General features: G+C 58.7%; 2 protein-coding genes across 3 annotated transcripts in view; both read right to left on the bottom strand.

The window, feature by feature from the left end:
* Positions 1-201: 201 nt before the first annotated feature.
* BLTP2 (bridge-like lipid transfer protein family member 2) overlaps positions 202-15,622 on the bottom strand; it is a 69,296-nt gene continuing 53,875 nt past the window's right edge. Inside the window, exons 1-39 of one of the 2 annotated variants that reach the window (XM_052689266.1) lie at positions 13,141-13,314; positions 12,261-12,390; positions 11,975-12,021; positions 11,597-11,759; positions 11,401-11,519; positions 11,241-11,301; positions 10,883-11,063; positions 10,619-10,742; positions 10,132-10,256; positions 9,979-10,046; positions 9,737-9,885; positions 9,398-9,516; positions 9,006-9,169; positions 8,615-8,879; positions 8,322-8,527; positions 7,092-8,187; positions 6,378-6,569; positions 6,098-6,300; positions 5,899-6,017; positions 5,603-5,823; positions 5,284-5,474; positions 5,106-5,205; positions 4,830-5,032; positions 4,397-4,691; positions 4,133-4,290; positions 3,830-4,036; positions 3,657-3,756; positions 3,307-3,489; positions 3,052-3,173; positions 2,817-2,972; positions 2,620-2,741; positions 2,360-2,540; positions 2,196-2,282; positions 1,994-2,104; positions 1,784-1,919; positions 1,412-1,536; positions 1,028-1,129; positions 825-959; positions 202-694 (exon numbers count right to left, since the gene is read on the bottom strand). In XM_052689266.1, coding sequence (XP_052545226.1) covers positions 512-694; positions 825-959; positions 1,028-1,129; positions 1,412-1,536; positions 1,784-1,919; positions 1,994-2,104; positions 2,196-2,282; positions 2,360-2,540; positions 2,620-2,741; positions 2,817-2,972; positions 3,052-3,173; positions 3,307-3,489; positions 3,657-3,756; positions 3,830-4,036; positions 4,133-4,290; positions 4,397-4,691; positions 4,830-5,032; positions 5,106-5,205; positions 5,284-5,474; positions 5,603-5,823; positions 5,899-6,017; positions 6,098-6,300; positions 6,378-6,569; positions 7,092-8,187; positions 8,322-8,527; positions 8,615-8,879; positions 9,006-9,169; positions 9,398-9,516; positions 9,737-9,885; positions 9,979-10,046; positions 10,132-10,256; positions 10,619-10,742; positions 10,883-11,063; positions 11,241-11,301; positions 11,401-11,519; positions 11,597-11,759; positions 11,975-12,021; positions 12,261-12,390; positions 13,141-13,229 — 6,738 coding nt within the window. In that variant the 5' untranslated portion in view covers positions 13,230-13,314 and the 3' untranslated portion in view covers positions 202-511. Of the gene's footprint in view, positions 695-824; positions 960-1,027; positions 1,130-1,411; positions 1,537-1,783; positions 1,920-1,993; positions 2,283-2,359; positions 2,541-2,619; positions 2,742-2,816; positions 2,973-3,051; positions 3,174-3,306; positions 3,490-3,656; positions 3,757-3,829; positions 4,037-4,132; positions 4,291-4,396; positions 4,692-4,829; positions 5,033-5,105; positions 5,206-5,283; positions 5,475-5,602; positions 5,824-5,898; positions 6,018-6,097; positions 6,301-6,377; positions 6,570-7,091; positions 8,188-8,321; positions 8,528-8,614; positions 8,880-9,005; positions 9,170-9,397; positions 9,517-9,736; positions 9,886-9,978; positions 10,047-10,131; positions 10,257-10,618; positions 10,743-10,882; positions 11,064-11,240; positions 11,302-11,400; positions 11,520-11,596; positions 11,760-11,974; positions 12,023-12,260; positions 12,391-13,140; positions 13,315-15,622 lie in introns of those variants that run through there. The other variant, XM_052689265.1, reaches the window with a different exon arrangement.
* SDF2 (stromal cell derived factor 2) lies at positions 13,555-15,620 on the bottom strand. Its single transcript, XM_052689278.1, has 3 exons — positions 15,427-15,620; positions 15,145-15,341; positions 13,555-14,459 (listed from the first exon to the last, which is right to left on the bottom strand). Exons 1-3 carry the CDS (start codon positions 15,584-15,586, stop codon positions 14,172-14,174), a joined length of 645 nt encoding a protein of 214 aa, XP_052545238.1. The 5' UTR covers positions 15,587-15,620; the 3' UTR covers positions 13,555-14,171.

Here is a 15,622-nt window from a genome sequence, read left to right as displayed (position 1 = left end):
TCAGTGCAGCCCCACCCCCAGCCCCCATAGAGCTCCAGGCAGCGGGGGTCATGCAGAGCTGAATGAGGGGGGAGCCCTTAAATGGGGCAGGAGAACCCCGTGGGATGTGCAGGGGGTGAACCTACACGGCCGAGGTGCTGCTGTGCTGAGAGCAGTGCGACGCAAGCCGGGAGGGTGAATGACAACCCCTGGGACCGAGGCTGTTCCAAATTAAAAACTCTTATTTAAACTCTCTCCTGTTCCCCTTTCTCCCAGCCTGGAGCGATCCTGCTGCTTCACCAGGCCCTGGGGCCAGCAGCCACGCAGCAAGGACCTACAGGACCTTTGGCACAGGGGGGGCTGCACTCCACAAAGCAGCCCCACAGCACGGCTGCTTCCAGGCCCCACAGCAATGGGGTTGCCCCCCGCCTCGGGCATCAGCAGCGTGGTCCCCTCACTGCTATAGGGCTGCCCCTTTGCTATGAGGAGCACAGGGGACCCCAGTCCCTTCCCGGCCTGCCGGGTGCTGCCATCATTTGCGCCTGCCAAAGATGGACTTCTTGCTGGGGTTCTTCTCGCCCACGCTCAGCCCGATGAGCAGACGTGCCTTCTCGTCCTCCTCCTGCTGCTGGATGGTCCCATCTGATTTGTTCTCCAGCTTCCCCCGTGTCTCTGCACCCGCTGCAGGCTTCAGGCGCAGCTTCTCTTTGATCACCTGCACCAGGAGCGAGGGCTCAGCACCATGGGGCTGCACACAGCGCCCTTGGCTTCACGCTGGGGCAAGCCTGTCCCCATAGAGGCTTTGCCCCCATAGTGGGAAGGGGGACAGCGCCGTCCCCATGTACCTGTGCCACCAAGGCTTTGCGGCTGTCCCTCTTCACCGCCATGGCAAAGTCCAGCCACGTCCAGGTATTGTTGTGGTACTCCAGGCAAGGCAGCACCAGGTTCAGGTCACCCCAGTCCACGCTGTTCTTCTCGCCCTGAGCAGGGGAAAGGGCGGTGAGGCAGAGTGGCACGCTGCCCCCCCTGCTCCCACATGGCCACTCACCTTGTAGCTGACACACAGTGGCACCTGCGGGATCTTGATGTAGATGAAGGAGTTGTTCATGGCCGCGCGCTCCTTCATCTTGTCGATGTCATCCACGGGATGCTGGGGACAGAGATGCGAGCAGAAGGTGAGGACAGGGGACAGAGCCAGGAAGCAGTGGGGAGGGGACAGCCGGGCACTGGGCCACAGCATTGCTTCACCGGGGAGCAGCGGGAGCTGCTGTGGCACTGGGTATGTTGCAGGAATCATAGCAAGGTGCAGCGTAGGGATGTGAAGGATGTACGTGAACATGGTGGGAGGGAGCAGGGGATAAAAAAGAAGCGAGGCCAAGACACTGCAACCACAGCAGGGCTCTCCCTAGTCCCCCCACAGGGCAGCACGTACCTCGGGTGCTTTTCGGAATGATCTCCTGACCCCTGAGGTGCGATTCAGTCCCTGAGCGACCCCCTTCCCTGGGCCCAGCGAGTCATCAGCCCCAATCAGCTGCCGTGGCTTCACCACAGGTATCCCTTGGGAGGGCAGAAGGAGGCAGTGGTTGGGGTCCAGCTGGGGATCAGACATGACCCAGATTCCCTCTGGCTTTGTTGCTGTCCCCAGTAGCCCCCTCCCCACCCAAGAACAGGTTCCTGTTCTTCAATATATCCCACCAGCAGCTCCCCAAAACCATCCAGACACGCAGCCAGAGCTGCTCAGAGAAGTCACTCAGGTGGCAGGAGGGTGATTCAAACACTGCCACACCTCTCCCACCCCACTCACCCGTTGTCACCAGTTTGGACTTGTCTTCCTCATCCCCCACCTCCTCCTCCTCCACGTTGCGTCCGGGGAAGAAGAAACCCATCATCCTATGGAAGAACTGGTGGGTGAGCTGGATGGTGAGTGGGACCACGTTCACCTGCAGGGAGAGAGATGTGTCAGAGCTGGGTGAACTCTGCCCATGCCCTGCACCTCCCAGCACAGCCCCAGCACCTCAAAGTGCTCCTTGATGGAGATGCCTCCCACAGGCGGCCGGACTTTGCTGAAGATCCTCAGTGCCAGCTGGCGGCCGGACTGGCAGGAGCTCTGGGGACGCAGCACCACCTGCAGGGAGGAAAGTGGGTGACTGGAGTGAGGAGAGCCACAGGGCCAGGTCACCAAAAGGTCCCCAAGCAAGCAGAGCTGCTCCCCTTGCCTTGTACACGGCGTTGGGCAGGAGGTTGTTCATCGTGACCCAGCCCAGCTCCAGCAGATGCTCAGCAGTGTCATCAGACTTGTTGACCTGCGCACACGGAATCATTAACCCCACACCTCCAGGCCCACACACAGGGGCTGCAGAGCCACCAGCCAGCTCAGTACCTTGCTGTAGAGGAAGCGCTGCAGCTCCAGCTCAGCTATGCCCAGCTGCCCATCCTCCTCCGTCAGGCGCCAGCGTGCCTGGGCAAAGTAGAACTCAGTCCGCCGTGCCACGCTCACGTCTTCCGGCTGCTTTCGCAGCTCCATCTTGTTGGCTCGCTGCAGCTGGAAGTCCTTGAAGCACCTGCAGCAGATAGGGAAATGCTGGGACAGGGGAGCCCTAGAGAGAGAACAGCACTGTGGAAGCCAGCGATGGCCCATACCTGATCAGGATGTTCAGCTCCTCGCTCTCCAGCTGCAGGTCAGCTTTCTCCTGGCTCAGCTGCTGCTGTAGCTTGTGGTTGAGGTCGAGCAGGCTCTCGTTTTTGCTGTCATCCTGCAGGGACTGGAAGACAGACAGCCCTCAGCACCCTCCATCCCAAGGCAGGGATTCCAAGTCCTACCCTGAACATGGGCTCACCTTCACGTTGGAGTACATCTGCTTCTCCAGCTGCCGAATCTGTGCCACGTGCTGCCTCACAGCTTCCTGCAGGTGTAGGATACTGCTGCGCTGCTCCTCAGGGTTGCTGGAGATTTCCAACTGGAAGCGCACCCGCTGCTTCTTCTCACTGTGCTCCTAGCCACAAGGATAGGGGAAGTGAAGGGGCGCCCTGGATGCAGGCACGTGACAAGGGGACTTGCAGCTCTCTGAGTACCTTGCGTTTGGGCTCCACGTGCAGCAGCAGGTTGTTAACTATGTCAAGGATCATTGCATACTGTGCAGGGTTTGTGGAGATCTCCAGGTCGTGGTGGATGAGTGTGAATGTGTCCACAGCTCCTATAGGGACACAAGAAGGACACGTGGGGCCCTTCTGATCTCAGCAGGTACAAGATGGATCACCCCTGGGCTCAGTAGACACTAGTGGGTCAGCCCAAAGCTCTGCTGAGACACACGGTGTGCATGTACCCACCCTCCTGCTTCTTTAGCAGATCCTCCTTCTCCTGGTTAGCAGGAGTCTCGGGGGGCTTTATCTGTGTGGCCAGCTCAGGGTCAATGTCATGGCTGTAGCTGATATAGTACATCCTGCAGCTGCAGCGAGAGATGATCCTCTGCACCTGCTGGGTCTGCTGGGCTTCTGAGGGCTGGTTCCAGTCTGGGGACAGGCAGGAAGGGGAACCGAAGTCAGAAGGCCACACCAGAGACCTCTCAAGCACAGGGTTTGGAGCTGGCTCTGCTCTTGGAGCCATCTCAGCTTTGCCAACCTCAGGGTCACATGCAAGCAGAGTTGGGTAGCGTGGTGCCCAGCTCCCCAAGCCGTACCTGTGGTGGTGCTGACCATGCCACCCACTGCCTGCCCACTCTCCATCAGCTCCTGCACTGAGTCCAGGCTCCGTTGCCGATGCTCCTCAATATTCTTCACCTAGGAAGGCAAAGATGCATTGGTGGCTGTCCTTCTTGCAGCTCATCCACCATGTGCAACCCCAGTCCCTCACCTCCAGCCAGAGCTGCCCATGCTCCCTCTCTGTGGGGCTGCTTTCTGTTGTGGCAAAGTACTGCATGCCATCCAGCAAGCACGTCCAAGATGTCTTCTGCTTCAGTGTGTCCCCATACCAGGCAGGGTGGTGCTGGCACTGCAGCAGTTGAGCCTTTGCAGCAGACACAATCACACAGCCCTCTGTCTCCGCACCACGCAGCACCATCTGTGGAATTAAAAAAGAGACCCTAGGGCATCAAGACCAGCCATGGCCCCTCTGACCACAAGGCCAGGGGAGCAGAGGCTGGCCAGGGGTTGGTACCTGGCAGTTGACCAACTCAATGAGGCAGTTGCGGTTGTAGATGTCATCAGTCTGGCAGGCAGCGATGCCACACAGCTGCTCACTAGCTCCTGATTCCTCCTCTGTGAAGACCACAAACTTATCTGTCTCCTCAATGAGCTTCTGCAACATGTAGGCTCCTAGGGAAGGAGAAAAGAGTAAAAAAATCAGTGCAAGGTTGAGGATATGAAGGCTGGAGAAGCTCTAGGCTAGCACGTGCTGCCAGGCTCGTACAGCCACACACACCTCCAGAGGAAGCTCTCTCAGGACGGCCGCTGGTGATGGGAGCAGTCACTTTGGCAGGGACAGAGTGAGCAGAGAGGGGGCCTCGCTTCAGCTTCTTGGCCTGCAGCTGTGTGTCAATCTTCAACCCCTTCAGAGCCTCCGTGGACAGATTGCGCTTGAGCACAGCCGCTTTCTTGTAGCCATCATACAGACCAAAGGCAATGTCCCGGTTTGTGGTGGTCCAGGATGCTCGCAGGTCCACCAGGTGCAGCTGGTGTGTATGGAAACCATCGTCCCCATCCCGCAGGGGCAGCTCCTGGGCACAAAGGTCAGAGCCTCAGCACAGTAAAGCCACAACCGGCCTCTGCCCTCCCGGACTGTGCCCAAAGATGAAGATCCCCTTATTCCAGGGGGATGCCACCAGGCCAGCACAGCTCAGTTTATCCAGCAGTACCTCCTCAGCTGTGCGGTTGCTGTGCCGTTGGTACGTGAGGGAAGACAGGCTCAACAGGTGAGTTTTCTTCACCAGGGTATCCAGACGGTGGTCAGCATTCTCGTCGCAGGTGGAGGCCATGAGGTGCACAGTGACCTGGCTCAGATCGCTCACCATCTGTGTGATGCTCCACTCAGAAATGAGGCGTCGCATCACCGTGCCGGCTGGAGAACAGCGAAAGGCATCAGCCAGGTCCCCACCCTGCCCAGAGGCACTGCCAGCAGGGCCCCAACTCACCTTGTGGGATCAGCCGCTGCGTGCCACGAGTGAAGATGTGCCCCTGGCAGCACTCCACCTGGATCCCCCGCTGCTGGGCAAAGGAGGCCCAGTAATGTACCTGTAAGGGAGCAGACAGCAGGTACTGAGAGCTGGACAGAGAGGGAGATACCACCAGCAACCAATCCCCAAGACTTGCCTGCAGCTGGGGGAAGAGCGCAGTGTAAGACAGCTGCTTGTAATGCTGCCCCAACTTCTTCTTACTGGGCTTCATGTTGTTGAAGAGCTTCCCACGGCAGATGGGGCGCGTCACACTGGTCCACGTAGCCCAGAAATTCTGCATCCAGCGGAGCGTGCTGCTGTAGAGCAGGATCCGGGGCTGGGAGTGCTCTGAGAATACACCCACCATCAGCCAGTGCCACGAGGCAAGGACGCAAGAGCATCCAATGAAGGATTGATAAGGATCAGTAAAACCATCCCCTCTGCCCTGGAGGGATCCCTAGGGTGCTGTCACCCACCCTCACTGGGCCGTGTCAGGTCCATCTGGATGGAGAGGTTGAGGTTCTCAGAGCGGAAGGCACGGTAGGAGTCGTACTGCTGCCCCACTGGCACCTCAGGCAGGAACTCAGGGGAGCGCAGCACCACACCGTGGTGGTCGTGGGGGTTCCCGTGGCACAGCCACTGCATGTCCAGCGTCATGCACAGGTCGGGCAGGTGCAGGAAGCAGCAGTCATCATATCTGAAAGCGGAAAGAGGTCCCCAGTTACCCCTCTGGCACCATTCGTAGCCCCCACACTACAGGGCCCACACTCACTTGGAAGCTGTCCGGACATTGATGTCTAGGCTGCCCTTGAAGACAAACTGTCCAGGCTTCCAATGGAAGGAGAGGTGACTCCACTCCCAGTGCATGTTCTCCGTGGTGTTGTAGGGGTCCTGCAGACAAAGCGTGGGAAGATGAAGGTGTGAGATGCCCCCCCCCCAATACATCTGCTCCCAACCCCAGCAGCACTCACCTCAGTGGCCAGCTGGTGCAGGTTGGCCTGCTCGATGTCCATGTGCCAGTCCCCGTGGAAAAGAAGGCGGCTCTTGTCCCACCAAGGCAACGGGGCACTGGGGTCTTCTGTGGGCTTAGTGAGCAGATCCACACACTGGCTGATCAGGGTCCAGGCTGGGTCCCAGCAGGGCCCCCACACAATGGTGAACTGGGAGATCTCAGCTGGGGACACAGGGATCGGCTCAGCCCTTTGCCTGTCCCCACCCCAGCAGAGCCCCCCTGGCCCCTCTGCTTCTTACAGTGGAAGTCGTGGTAGAACTTTAGGGGAGGCATGTTCCTCTCCACCATCGCATCTCCCCAGGGCAGCCCCAGCTTCAGGACCTGGCGGCGCCGGGAGCAGGCCTGGCCACACTGCTCAGCTCCGATCAGCCGCCCTGAGAGCTGCCAGTTCCGGATCTCAAAGAGGTAGCGTGGGTAGTCACGGATCCGCACTGCGGGACAGAGCAAGGGCTGGTGGATGAGGCAGCAAAGGACAAAGGACAAAGGCTCTGATCCCCTCAGTCTAGGCCACAGCATCAGCCACCACACCACTGTGCCTTTTCTGCATTTCCATTCCCTCGCATCTTCGAAAAACATTTTCTATTCTTTGGCTGCACACCACGCAGAGCCAGTAGGTCCATCCTAAAAGCCCAGGACCGTGCAGACACTGTGCTGTCACAGAATCACAGAATTGTAGGGGTTGGAAGGGACCTCCAGAGCTCATCGAGTCCAACCCCCCTGCCAAAGCAGGTTCCCTACAGCAGGTCACACAGGTTGGCATCCAGGCAGGTCTTGAACATCTCCAGAGAAGGAGACTCCACCACCTCCCTGGGCAGCCTGTTCCAGTGCTCCGTCACCTCACTGCAAAGAAGTTCTTGCGCACATTTGTGTGGAACTTCCTATGCTGCAGTTTCCGGCCGTTTCCCCTTGTCCTGTCATCTAAGTGTCCTCTAAGGACACGCAAGATCACTCACCGAAGAAGCTGCTGACGCTGCCTTTCATCATGCGGCACCACTGGGTGACCATCTCCAGCCCCTCGGGGGGGAACGGGCTGACGCTGTCGATGTCCCTCATCTGCTCCACGACGCGCTCCGTGCCGTGGAAAGACTCGTCAGCCATGGCCACCAGCTCCAGGTGGGCCAAGGTCCAGGTGAGGAGAGCCCTCCGCATGGGTGTGTTGGCGTAGAGACGCCGCGAGCGCTGGATGTAGATCTCAATGTTCTTCTTCTCCAGCGAGGCATAGAGCTCCTCGATCTTGCGGGCAGGCAGCAGCTCGCCGTGCTGTTTGCGCAGCGCAGCCACTTTGGCATCCAGCAGCTGCAAACGCTTGGCACTTTCTTTGCTCTCATCCTTCATCAGCTCGTAATTGTCCCGTAACTTGACCTCGAAGACATCGTCCAGGAAGACGCAGGAGAAATGCGTCACTTTGAGCAGGAGGTCGGGAGGCAGAGCCGTGCCGGCAGGGCGCCCACGCCGGTGCAAACCCTTCAACCATTTCTGCACACCCACGGCAGCGTCCAGCGTGCGGGAGAAGTCGTACTGGTAGGGGAACTCAATGGTCACGCTGGCGAAGGAGAAAGCCCAGCCGCGGTTGCGGAGTGTGTGCAGGGTGGGGAAGGCGCAACGGTGCAAGATGACCTCCTCCAGTTCCGGCAGCAGCTTCACCTCCACCTCCTTGAAGCTGAAGATGCTGTGTCCATCGAAGCCGGCTGCCAGCTCAGGGCAGTAGCCGTGCAGAGCACCGCCGTGCCAGCTCACAGAGGTCCGTTCGGCAGCCAGGCTGATGTAGTTGGCCTCAGAAACAAAGGCGGTGACCTTGGCAGAGCTCAGCTCCAGCGACAGAGACAGGAGTCTTTTGGGAGGAGCCCCGTCTGCCTGGAGGAGTTCTAATGTCTCAGGAGGGCTGACCATGGGGGACGCTGGGCTCTCTGGGGATAGGGAGGGAGGTGTCCCGTGGCTGAGGGCACTCCTCAAGGCTTCGAGGCACTGCAGGGTGGCCAGAGTGTGATGGTACAGGTGCATGTGGTCAGGTGGGCTCCACAGCACTGCCAGCCCCTCACCGCACTGCACCTACAGAGGGGAGAGAGCAAGCAACAAATCACTGCCGTGTCCTGCTCTCCATCGTCTTTCAAGGCTGGCCAGCCCTCTCGCTGCCCCATACATGCCAGTATAGGATAAAACAGAGGCTCAAGGCCCACATCTACCTCTAGAGAGCGGATGCTGCTATGGTAGGTGATGGAGAGCATGGAGAGGTTGGCTACAGGGTTGGGGATGGCGGGAGCTTTGCAGCACGGCTGCATCTTCTCCGTAATGCTCTTCACCAAGGCCAGCACCATGCCCTGGGCACTGACTGTGCAGCTCTCAGCACTCCCCAGGACAGTCAACGTGTCCAGCCGCAGCTCCAGGGCACCTAGAGGAACAGCATGCCACGCTGTAACAGTGAGGCTGTTCCAGGACAGTAATCTAGAATTGCTCTGGATGCCACAACTGCACTTACCCACCACTGCTGAGAGTGTGAAAAGATTTACATCCTCCACCTTCAGATCTACCTTCCAGAGCAGTATCCAGGGCTCACTCTGGACAGAAGATGGTTGCTCAGCAAGCTCAGCTCCACTGGGCTGTGGGCAGAATAGGGACAGGACCCTGGCCAGGCACTCGGTGCAGGTGTCTGATGACTCCACTTGTAGCCCCCGTATGGTGCAGTCCAAAAAGAGTGTGTCTGACTGGGCACTGGACATGCCCAAGGGCTGGTTGTAGCTGCCCTGCAGGACAAACAGGCTGATCACTGTCCATATGTAGGATGCCCCCATGCCACTATGTGTCTTGTCTGGAGCTGTGGATAGGCAGCATCCTCCCCCCTCAAAGCTACCCCTCAGCTCGCCACTCACCTGCAGGTTGAAGGAGTCAAGGATGAGGGCTTCTCCCCACACGTGCATGTTGGGGGGGTGGGGGGCACGCTGGATGTGTGAGTCATTGCCCACACGCCAGCAAAGGTGGTCCACAACCAGCACGATTCGCTGGTGCACACTCTGGGGACGCAGGTGCTGGTAGTCTGCAAGCACAGAAGGTGAGTACAGGCAGGGCTTGCTGCTGCCTGCTTGGCAGCCCCCAAACAGACAACTCAGACACAGTAAAGTTTTCCCCATTCCCATGCCATAGGCTCAGGATGATGATCATCTCCAGTACTTCTCCACCAACCCCACAAGAAGAGCTCAGCAAGCACCCTGGAGCCAACCCTTACCTGCAGAGATGGAGTTGAAGCCCTGGAGCCAACCCTTACCTGCAGAGATGGAGTTGAAGCCCAAAGCAAAGGGTGGAGTATCCCCCAGTTGCACCGACACATTGACATTGGACAGCGAGGCACTCAGTATGACGGGTGCTATGATTTGGGGATAGTTCCTATAGAGGACAAGAAGGGATGAGACATTACAGGGGTCCTGTGTGCCAAGGAACAGGCTCCAAGGGACACCCTCCCTGTAGGGTTCACCCTCCACATCAGCCTCCCTGACCCATAGGCTGTGTGCAGGGCAGAGAAGGCGCTGTATGCCCAGGCACCCTGCCAGAAAGCAGCAGCTAAGAGGGAACAAGCTGCAAAACCAGCAGCTGAAGCTGAGTTTACCTTCCCTTGTGCCCTTGGCTGGGGACAGGGGCCGAATGCTGCCTGTGTTCCTGTGTCAACAGGCCCAGCCAGTGCGAAAACTCTTGGTGGCGGTAGTGGATGATGCAGGTGTTGAGTAGCACAGCAGCTGAGAGGTCAATGGCTGTGACCTAGGGCAGGGAGAGCACAGGGTGGCAGCAAGCTCATGCCTGGAGTCAAATCAGCCCCTCCAGGGGACAGGAGCACGTCCAGCATCTGCTCACCTGCACGCTGGTCTTCAGGGAGTTGAGGCACACAATGCGCTGGCGGCTCTGGGACAGGAGAAGGCCATCTGGGGAGGGAGAGGAGCAAAAGTGAGGGGTGCTGGACAGAAGTGGCAGCAGCCTCACACCATAGGTTCTCTCCTGGCTACTTGCCCTCCAGATGGAGGTCTACACTCATTTGGTCCAGATCTGAGGTGGGTGTGAAGTTGCGCAGTGGGATCTGCTCCTCTTCACGCTGATATAGAAACTGCAGCAGCTTCAGGCTCCAGGTGAGGTGCCTAGGAGAAGCAGAGGGTCACTGCCAGGAAAGAGCTGCACCATCACGATCTCAATCTCCTACATCTCCTATCCCAGCTGACTAGCATGCTGTCATGGACAAAGCACAGCCCAGACTGCAGCTGCAGCCCAGCCCAACACTACCCCAGCATTACACCAGCAGAATATCCCCTCACGCTATCGTGCTGGAGAACCAGATTCCCTGCCTACTTTCTTCCCCAAGAGCCCACAGCCCCAGACTGCTCTCAGTCCTTCCCCCTGGGATTTTCTCTCTGCAGTTAGGCAGAGCAAAGGACAAGCAGAAAGTGGCACAGCTATTCCCAGGACCCTGCACTGATCGTGGCTAGAACAACCATCTCCTTACCTCTTCTGGCTGTTCATAGACAGCACCACGCTGGTGCTCTCCAGCTTCACCTCCATCCTCCTGGGGATGAGCTGCAGTGTGTCCCTGCTCAGCAGGGACGGGGATTTCAGGGACTCTGCTGAGTCTGGAGCAGGAAACACAAAGTCACAGAAAGGCTCTCGCCCAGACTCCCACTCCCTGCACTGGTAAGCAGTGATAGCACAGCCAAATCCCTCTGGCTGTAGTGGAAGTGAGGGGACTGCCAGCCCTGTTCCTGTCCCTGACCTGGGCTAGGCTGAGGGGCTCTGGCTGTCACACGGTGCAACAGAGGGCTGCAGAAAAGCCCCTCGTGCAGCTCTGCCTGCAGGGTCCGGACACCCAGCGTGACGCCCACCAGTTGCTGCTTGCTGCTGATCTCCAGTGAGATGGAGAGTGCCAGGGCCAGCTCTGCCAGGCATGTGTCATCCTGTGTAGGGACATGGGCAAGGAATACACCAGGAGTCACCCAGCTCCTTGCTGATGGAGGCTGCAGATAATGCACTGGGGGCAGCATGGAGCTGAGAGCCTTGCAGGACATTCAGCATCATCCAGCCTCAACACTGGTGCCCAGGCCCACTGAATTTCTCCCTTCCCCAGTACTCACCTGCTGGCTGCTCCGCAACACTTTGCTGCTGACCTTCGTCAGGTTCACCTCACACTTCAGGCTGGGGAGAGCAGAGAGAAGACTGAGGCTGAAGGCTCTGCAAAACCAAGCCCCTTCCCTCCTTTTTTTGGTGGGATAAAGGGCATGAACACAGCATTACCTCTTCCCATCACCATTGAGGAGAAGACGTGTCTTGCTGGCCTGGATGTGCCACAGAGATTCTGAGGTGGCCACATGTAGAACCATGATGTTGATGGAGTCCATGTGGATGGAAAAGAGCTGGTGGAAGGCAGTATGGTGAGAGCTATGCAACAGCAGCACAGCCTGCAACACCCTCTCATGGAGCCAGAGCTCACCTGGCTAAGGAGCCGCAGCAAGGATGATTTAAGGGCCAGGTCTGCTTTGTTCTTGCCATCATCAGCTTCTTTGGGAGCCTCAGGGAAGGATGGCTGGAGCCCATGGCTCTTCAGCAGATCTGTGCGGATTCGCACTTCACCAAAACACAGCTCAAAGTAGCGTCTGCAGGAGAACCAGCACAAGCAACCTTTACAAGGGCCCACACATCCAGCCCCAGGGGTGCCTCCATGAGACACCCAAAGGAGAATGATTCACTCCTGCAGAGTAGGCGGTGGGAAATGGGCAGCACAGAAAGGTGCAGAGGCAGTCAGCAGGACCAGAGGTGAGACAGACCCCCCTCAGGAGAGCAGAGAAGGAGCTGGGGCATGGGTACATACGGGAGCTCACGGCTCAGTTTACTGGAGATCCAGATGTTGTCAATTTCCTGCAAGAACATAAAAGCAGGTGAGTGAAAAATTAGCTCACCCCATTGCTTTCATTACACTCCCGTTGCCCAACATGATGTGGGGAGCTCTCACAAACCCCTGCATTCAGCCAAGGGAGAAAGGGCTGCAGGCCTGGGGCTGTGTGACAGCAGCTTGGCTGCAGAGACTCGCTGCCAGCCTGAAAAGGACTGCGTCCATCCCACCTTCACCCAGCTGTGACTCCTCCACAGGTACCCACCACGGTCTGCTGCTCCTGCTGGAACTTGAGGCTGATGTTCTGTGCCCAGAAGAAGCCGAAGGAGCCAATCTTCAGCTCTGCCTGCAGCTTCTGCCGGCACCAGGTGATGGCCAGGCGGCATGCCAGCCACCTGTGGGTATATGCAAAGGGACAGAGTCTACCTCTGCTGTCCTGAGCCACACATCTTCTCCCTTCCTACCACCTGCACTGTCCCAGAGACCCTCATGCCTGTGGGTCCCTCAGCCTCCACCCCAAGCCCTGTGCTCCAAATCCCCCTTTCTCCCGACATCCAGCCCACAAGATCCCCCCCAGATCTGGAGAGAAGCACCACAAAACCCCCATACCTGGCTGTATCCCCTTCACACAACACCCTCCACCTTTGACATTTCCCTCCAAGCTCTACAGCATCCCTGAACTACAGGGGCTCCCTAAAGCCCAAACACCCCCCATATCGTTGGAGATCCATTCTGACTTCCCCATCACCCTACGACCATCCCTGCGAGATCCCTTGACTCCTATAAGCTCCTAATGCCCTGTCAGCCTCCACCCCAACCTCCTTCAGCCTGACACCTCTCCCCCAGTACCCTGGCGCTTCCCCAGCCATCCCTAAGGGCCTTTAGAGACCCTTTGGACCCCCCTACACCCCACATCCAGACCTCTACACCCAACGCCCGCACCTACAGACCCCTCTATGCAACATACCCACACCTACAGTCCCCTCTACACCCCACATCCCCAACTACAGACCCCTCTGCACCCCACACCCCCACTTACACCCCCTGACTCCCCCACACCCAGACCCATAGCCGCCTCTACAGCCCCCCAACACCCCTTCCCTTGCCCCTCCCCCGGCCCCAGCGACCCGCCCCCAGGCCCTGACCGCGCCAGCAGCCCGGCGAGCAGCAAGACGAGCCCGAGGCCGAGCAGAACGGCTGGTAGCGGCAGCGGCAGGCCCGGCGGCAGCAGCATGGTGGCCCCCAGGGCCCGGCCGCCGCCGTCCGCTCAGCGGGGGCAGAGCCGCCTGCCGGGCCCGGAGTGACGGTTGGGAGCGGAGGGGCGGGGCCGGCCCGGAGTTTCGGCGGTAGCGCCCCCTAGCGGCTCGGAGTGGCATAACATCTCTCTGCGCCGCGGTGGGAAAGCGCATCGCCATCCAGAGAGGCCGGGTGGAGGAAAGGGGGCTCAGATCCCCGAGGAGGGAACCCCGAACCGGGTCAGGGGAGAAGGAGATAAACAGATTACAGCTGGCGAGTGTGGGTGCTGCTCTGGGGAGCAAGGAGCTGCTGTGAGTCCCGGCTGGTCTTTGGGATGTGATTTATTTGGGGGTTCTCGGATCTGTGTCCAAATGGGACTTTGGGATCTGATTTGGGATGCTGGGATCTGCTCTGTGTTGGATTTGGGGTGCTGGGATCTGCTTTGCATCGGATTTTGGGTGCTTGGATCTGAGGTTCTGTGATCTGACTCCTGTTGGATTTGGGGCACTGAGCTCTGCTACTTGTCTGAGCTGGGATTTGGGGTTGACCTTGTGCTGGATGTGGGAAGATGGAATCTGCTTAGTGTCAAATTTAGTTTAGGACACTGGAATCATCAGCTTTGGTGTTGGATTTGGAATTCTGGGATCAGCTTTATGTTGTATTCGGGATGTTGGATTTGGGGTGTCAGGATGAGCTGTGTACTGGATTCAGGATTTTGGGATCAGCTTTGTGCTGGATTTGGGATCAGCTTTATGTTGATTCAGCATTCTGGGATCTGCTTTGCATTGGATCCCAAACACAAAGTGTCAAATTCAGAACACCACCATCAGCTTTGTGTTGGATTCAGGATGTTGGGCTCCAAATCCCAGCGCGCGTCACAACCGCATGTGGACAGGGGCCACCCCCGCACCAAGCAGCCCCAAACGCATCAGTCCGTCTGTCACAACTCAACGTGGTGCTGCTCCGCTTTGAAGACCTCTCCGGGCTGCATGAAGATGCCTTCCATCACCTTCCAGTAGTTATTCTGGCTGGAGGTGGCCATGCCGTGCACCTCCCTCTGCCCGTTGATGGGCCGCCCATACTGCTCGCCTGTCACCGAGAGGAAGACGTCGGTGGAGGTGTGCTGGAAGCGAACTTCGCTGTCCCGTGCCCAGTAGGTCCCACTGCACAGCACTGTCCAGTCGTCCAGGTAGTCGCCCTCGCCATCCTCCCCAAAGGCGCTCACCTCCTGGAGGAAAAAAAACAACAAAACAACTCAGTTTCAGGGTTCGGGTTTTTGTATCACCTTTGTGTCAGAGGGACAGGGAAGGGACAGCTCTCTGGGGGTGCTCAAATTTACAGGCTGCAAGTTTTGAGTGCTGATTCGTTAGCAATCTCGTTAACACAGAGCTATGCAGGTGTCCCAAAGGTGCCACAGGATGTTGACCTTGCGTGGGGGATGATATGACATGGGGGAGGTAGAATGTGTGGCTGGCCCTAGAGGCCAAGACAGGGATAGGATGGGAATGAGGACTGGGAAAAACAGCTGGGGGACAAGATGGGGCTGACAGGGACCTGTTTTGGCCTGGGAGAACCTTGTAGGTCTGAGGTCTTGAGGTGACAAATGGGAGTTGGCTGGGGGACTAGATGGGGCTGGTAGGGACTTGAGAGAGCAGATGGCAACAAGTGAGACACCACAGAGCCTGAGTGACCCAGTATGGGCCTGGCAGGGACTGTGGAAGACCCAGTAGGGACCCAATAGCAACAAGAGGGACCCGGCAGGGACCGGAGCACCGAGCAGGGTATCAATATGTCCTGGGAGATCTGGCAGGGACCAGAGAACAGGCCGAGCCTGCAGACCCTGGATACACGATGTGCCCATTTGGGGTATGGCACACGAGGGCTGCTCCCAGGGCGCAGGGCCGTGCCGGTACCTGGTTGCCAGAGAGCGGGGAGACGAAGTTGTGGCTGTGCAGGTTGCGGCCGGTGCCCAGGTGCGTGAGGCGGATGGCCTGCCCGCAGCGCACCGGCTGGCCCCGCTCACACACAGCGGCCGTGCGGCCTCGCACCCTCCAGTAGCTGTTCCCATCATCCGCCGCCGACACGCCGGTCACCGACTGCTGCCCGCTGCCTGCGGGAGACAAGAACGGCGATTAGGCTCAGGATCAGCAACGAGACCCCGCTATACCGAGAGGGGGAGGAACGAAAGCCATTACCGGAGCCGTAGCGCACATCGTGCGAATGCAGCCGAACGTTGTGCCGCACGTTGAGCAGCTTCACCACCGAACCGCACGTTACAGGCCCGGAACCGCCACCCCGAGCCGCCGCGCCCAGCGCCAGCACGAAGGCCACCACCGGCACCGGGCCCCGCCGCATCCCCGCGACGGCCGCCACCGGAAGCGGAAGTGGCGC

The sequence above is a fragment of the Tympanuchus pallidicinctus genome, unplaced genomic scaffold, assembly GCF_026119805.1.
Source record: "Tympanuchus pallidicinctus isolate F22 unplaced genomic scaffold, pur_lepc_1.0 scaffold24, whole genome shotgun sequence".
NCBI classification, from domain to species: Eukaryota; Metazoa; Chordata; class Aves; order Galliformes; family Phasianidae; genus Tympanuchus; species Tympanuchus pallidicinctus.
The sequence above is the reverse complement of the archived record's forward strand: the minus strand, read 5'-3'. Positions and strand labels throughout refer to the sequence as shown.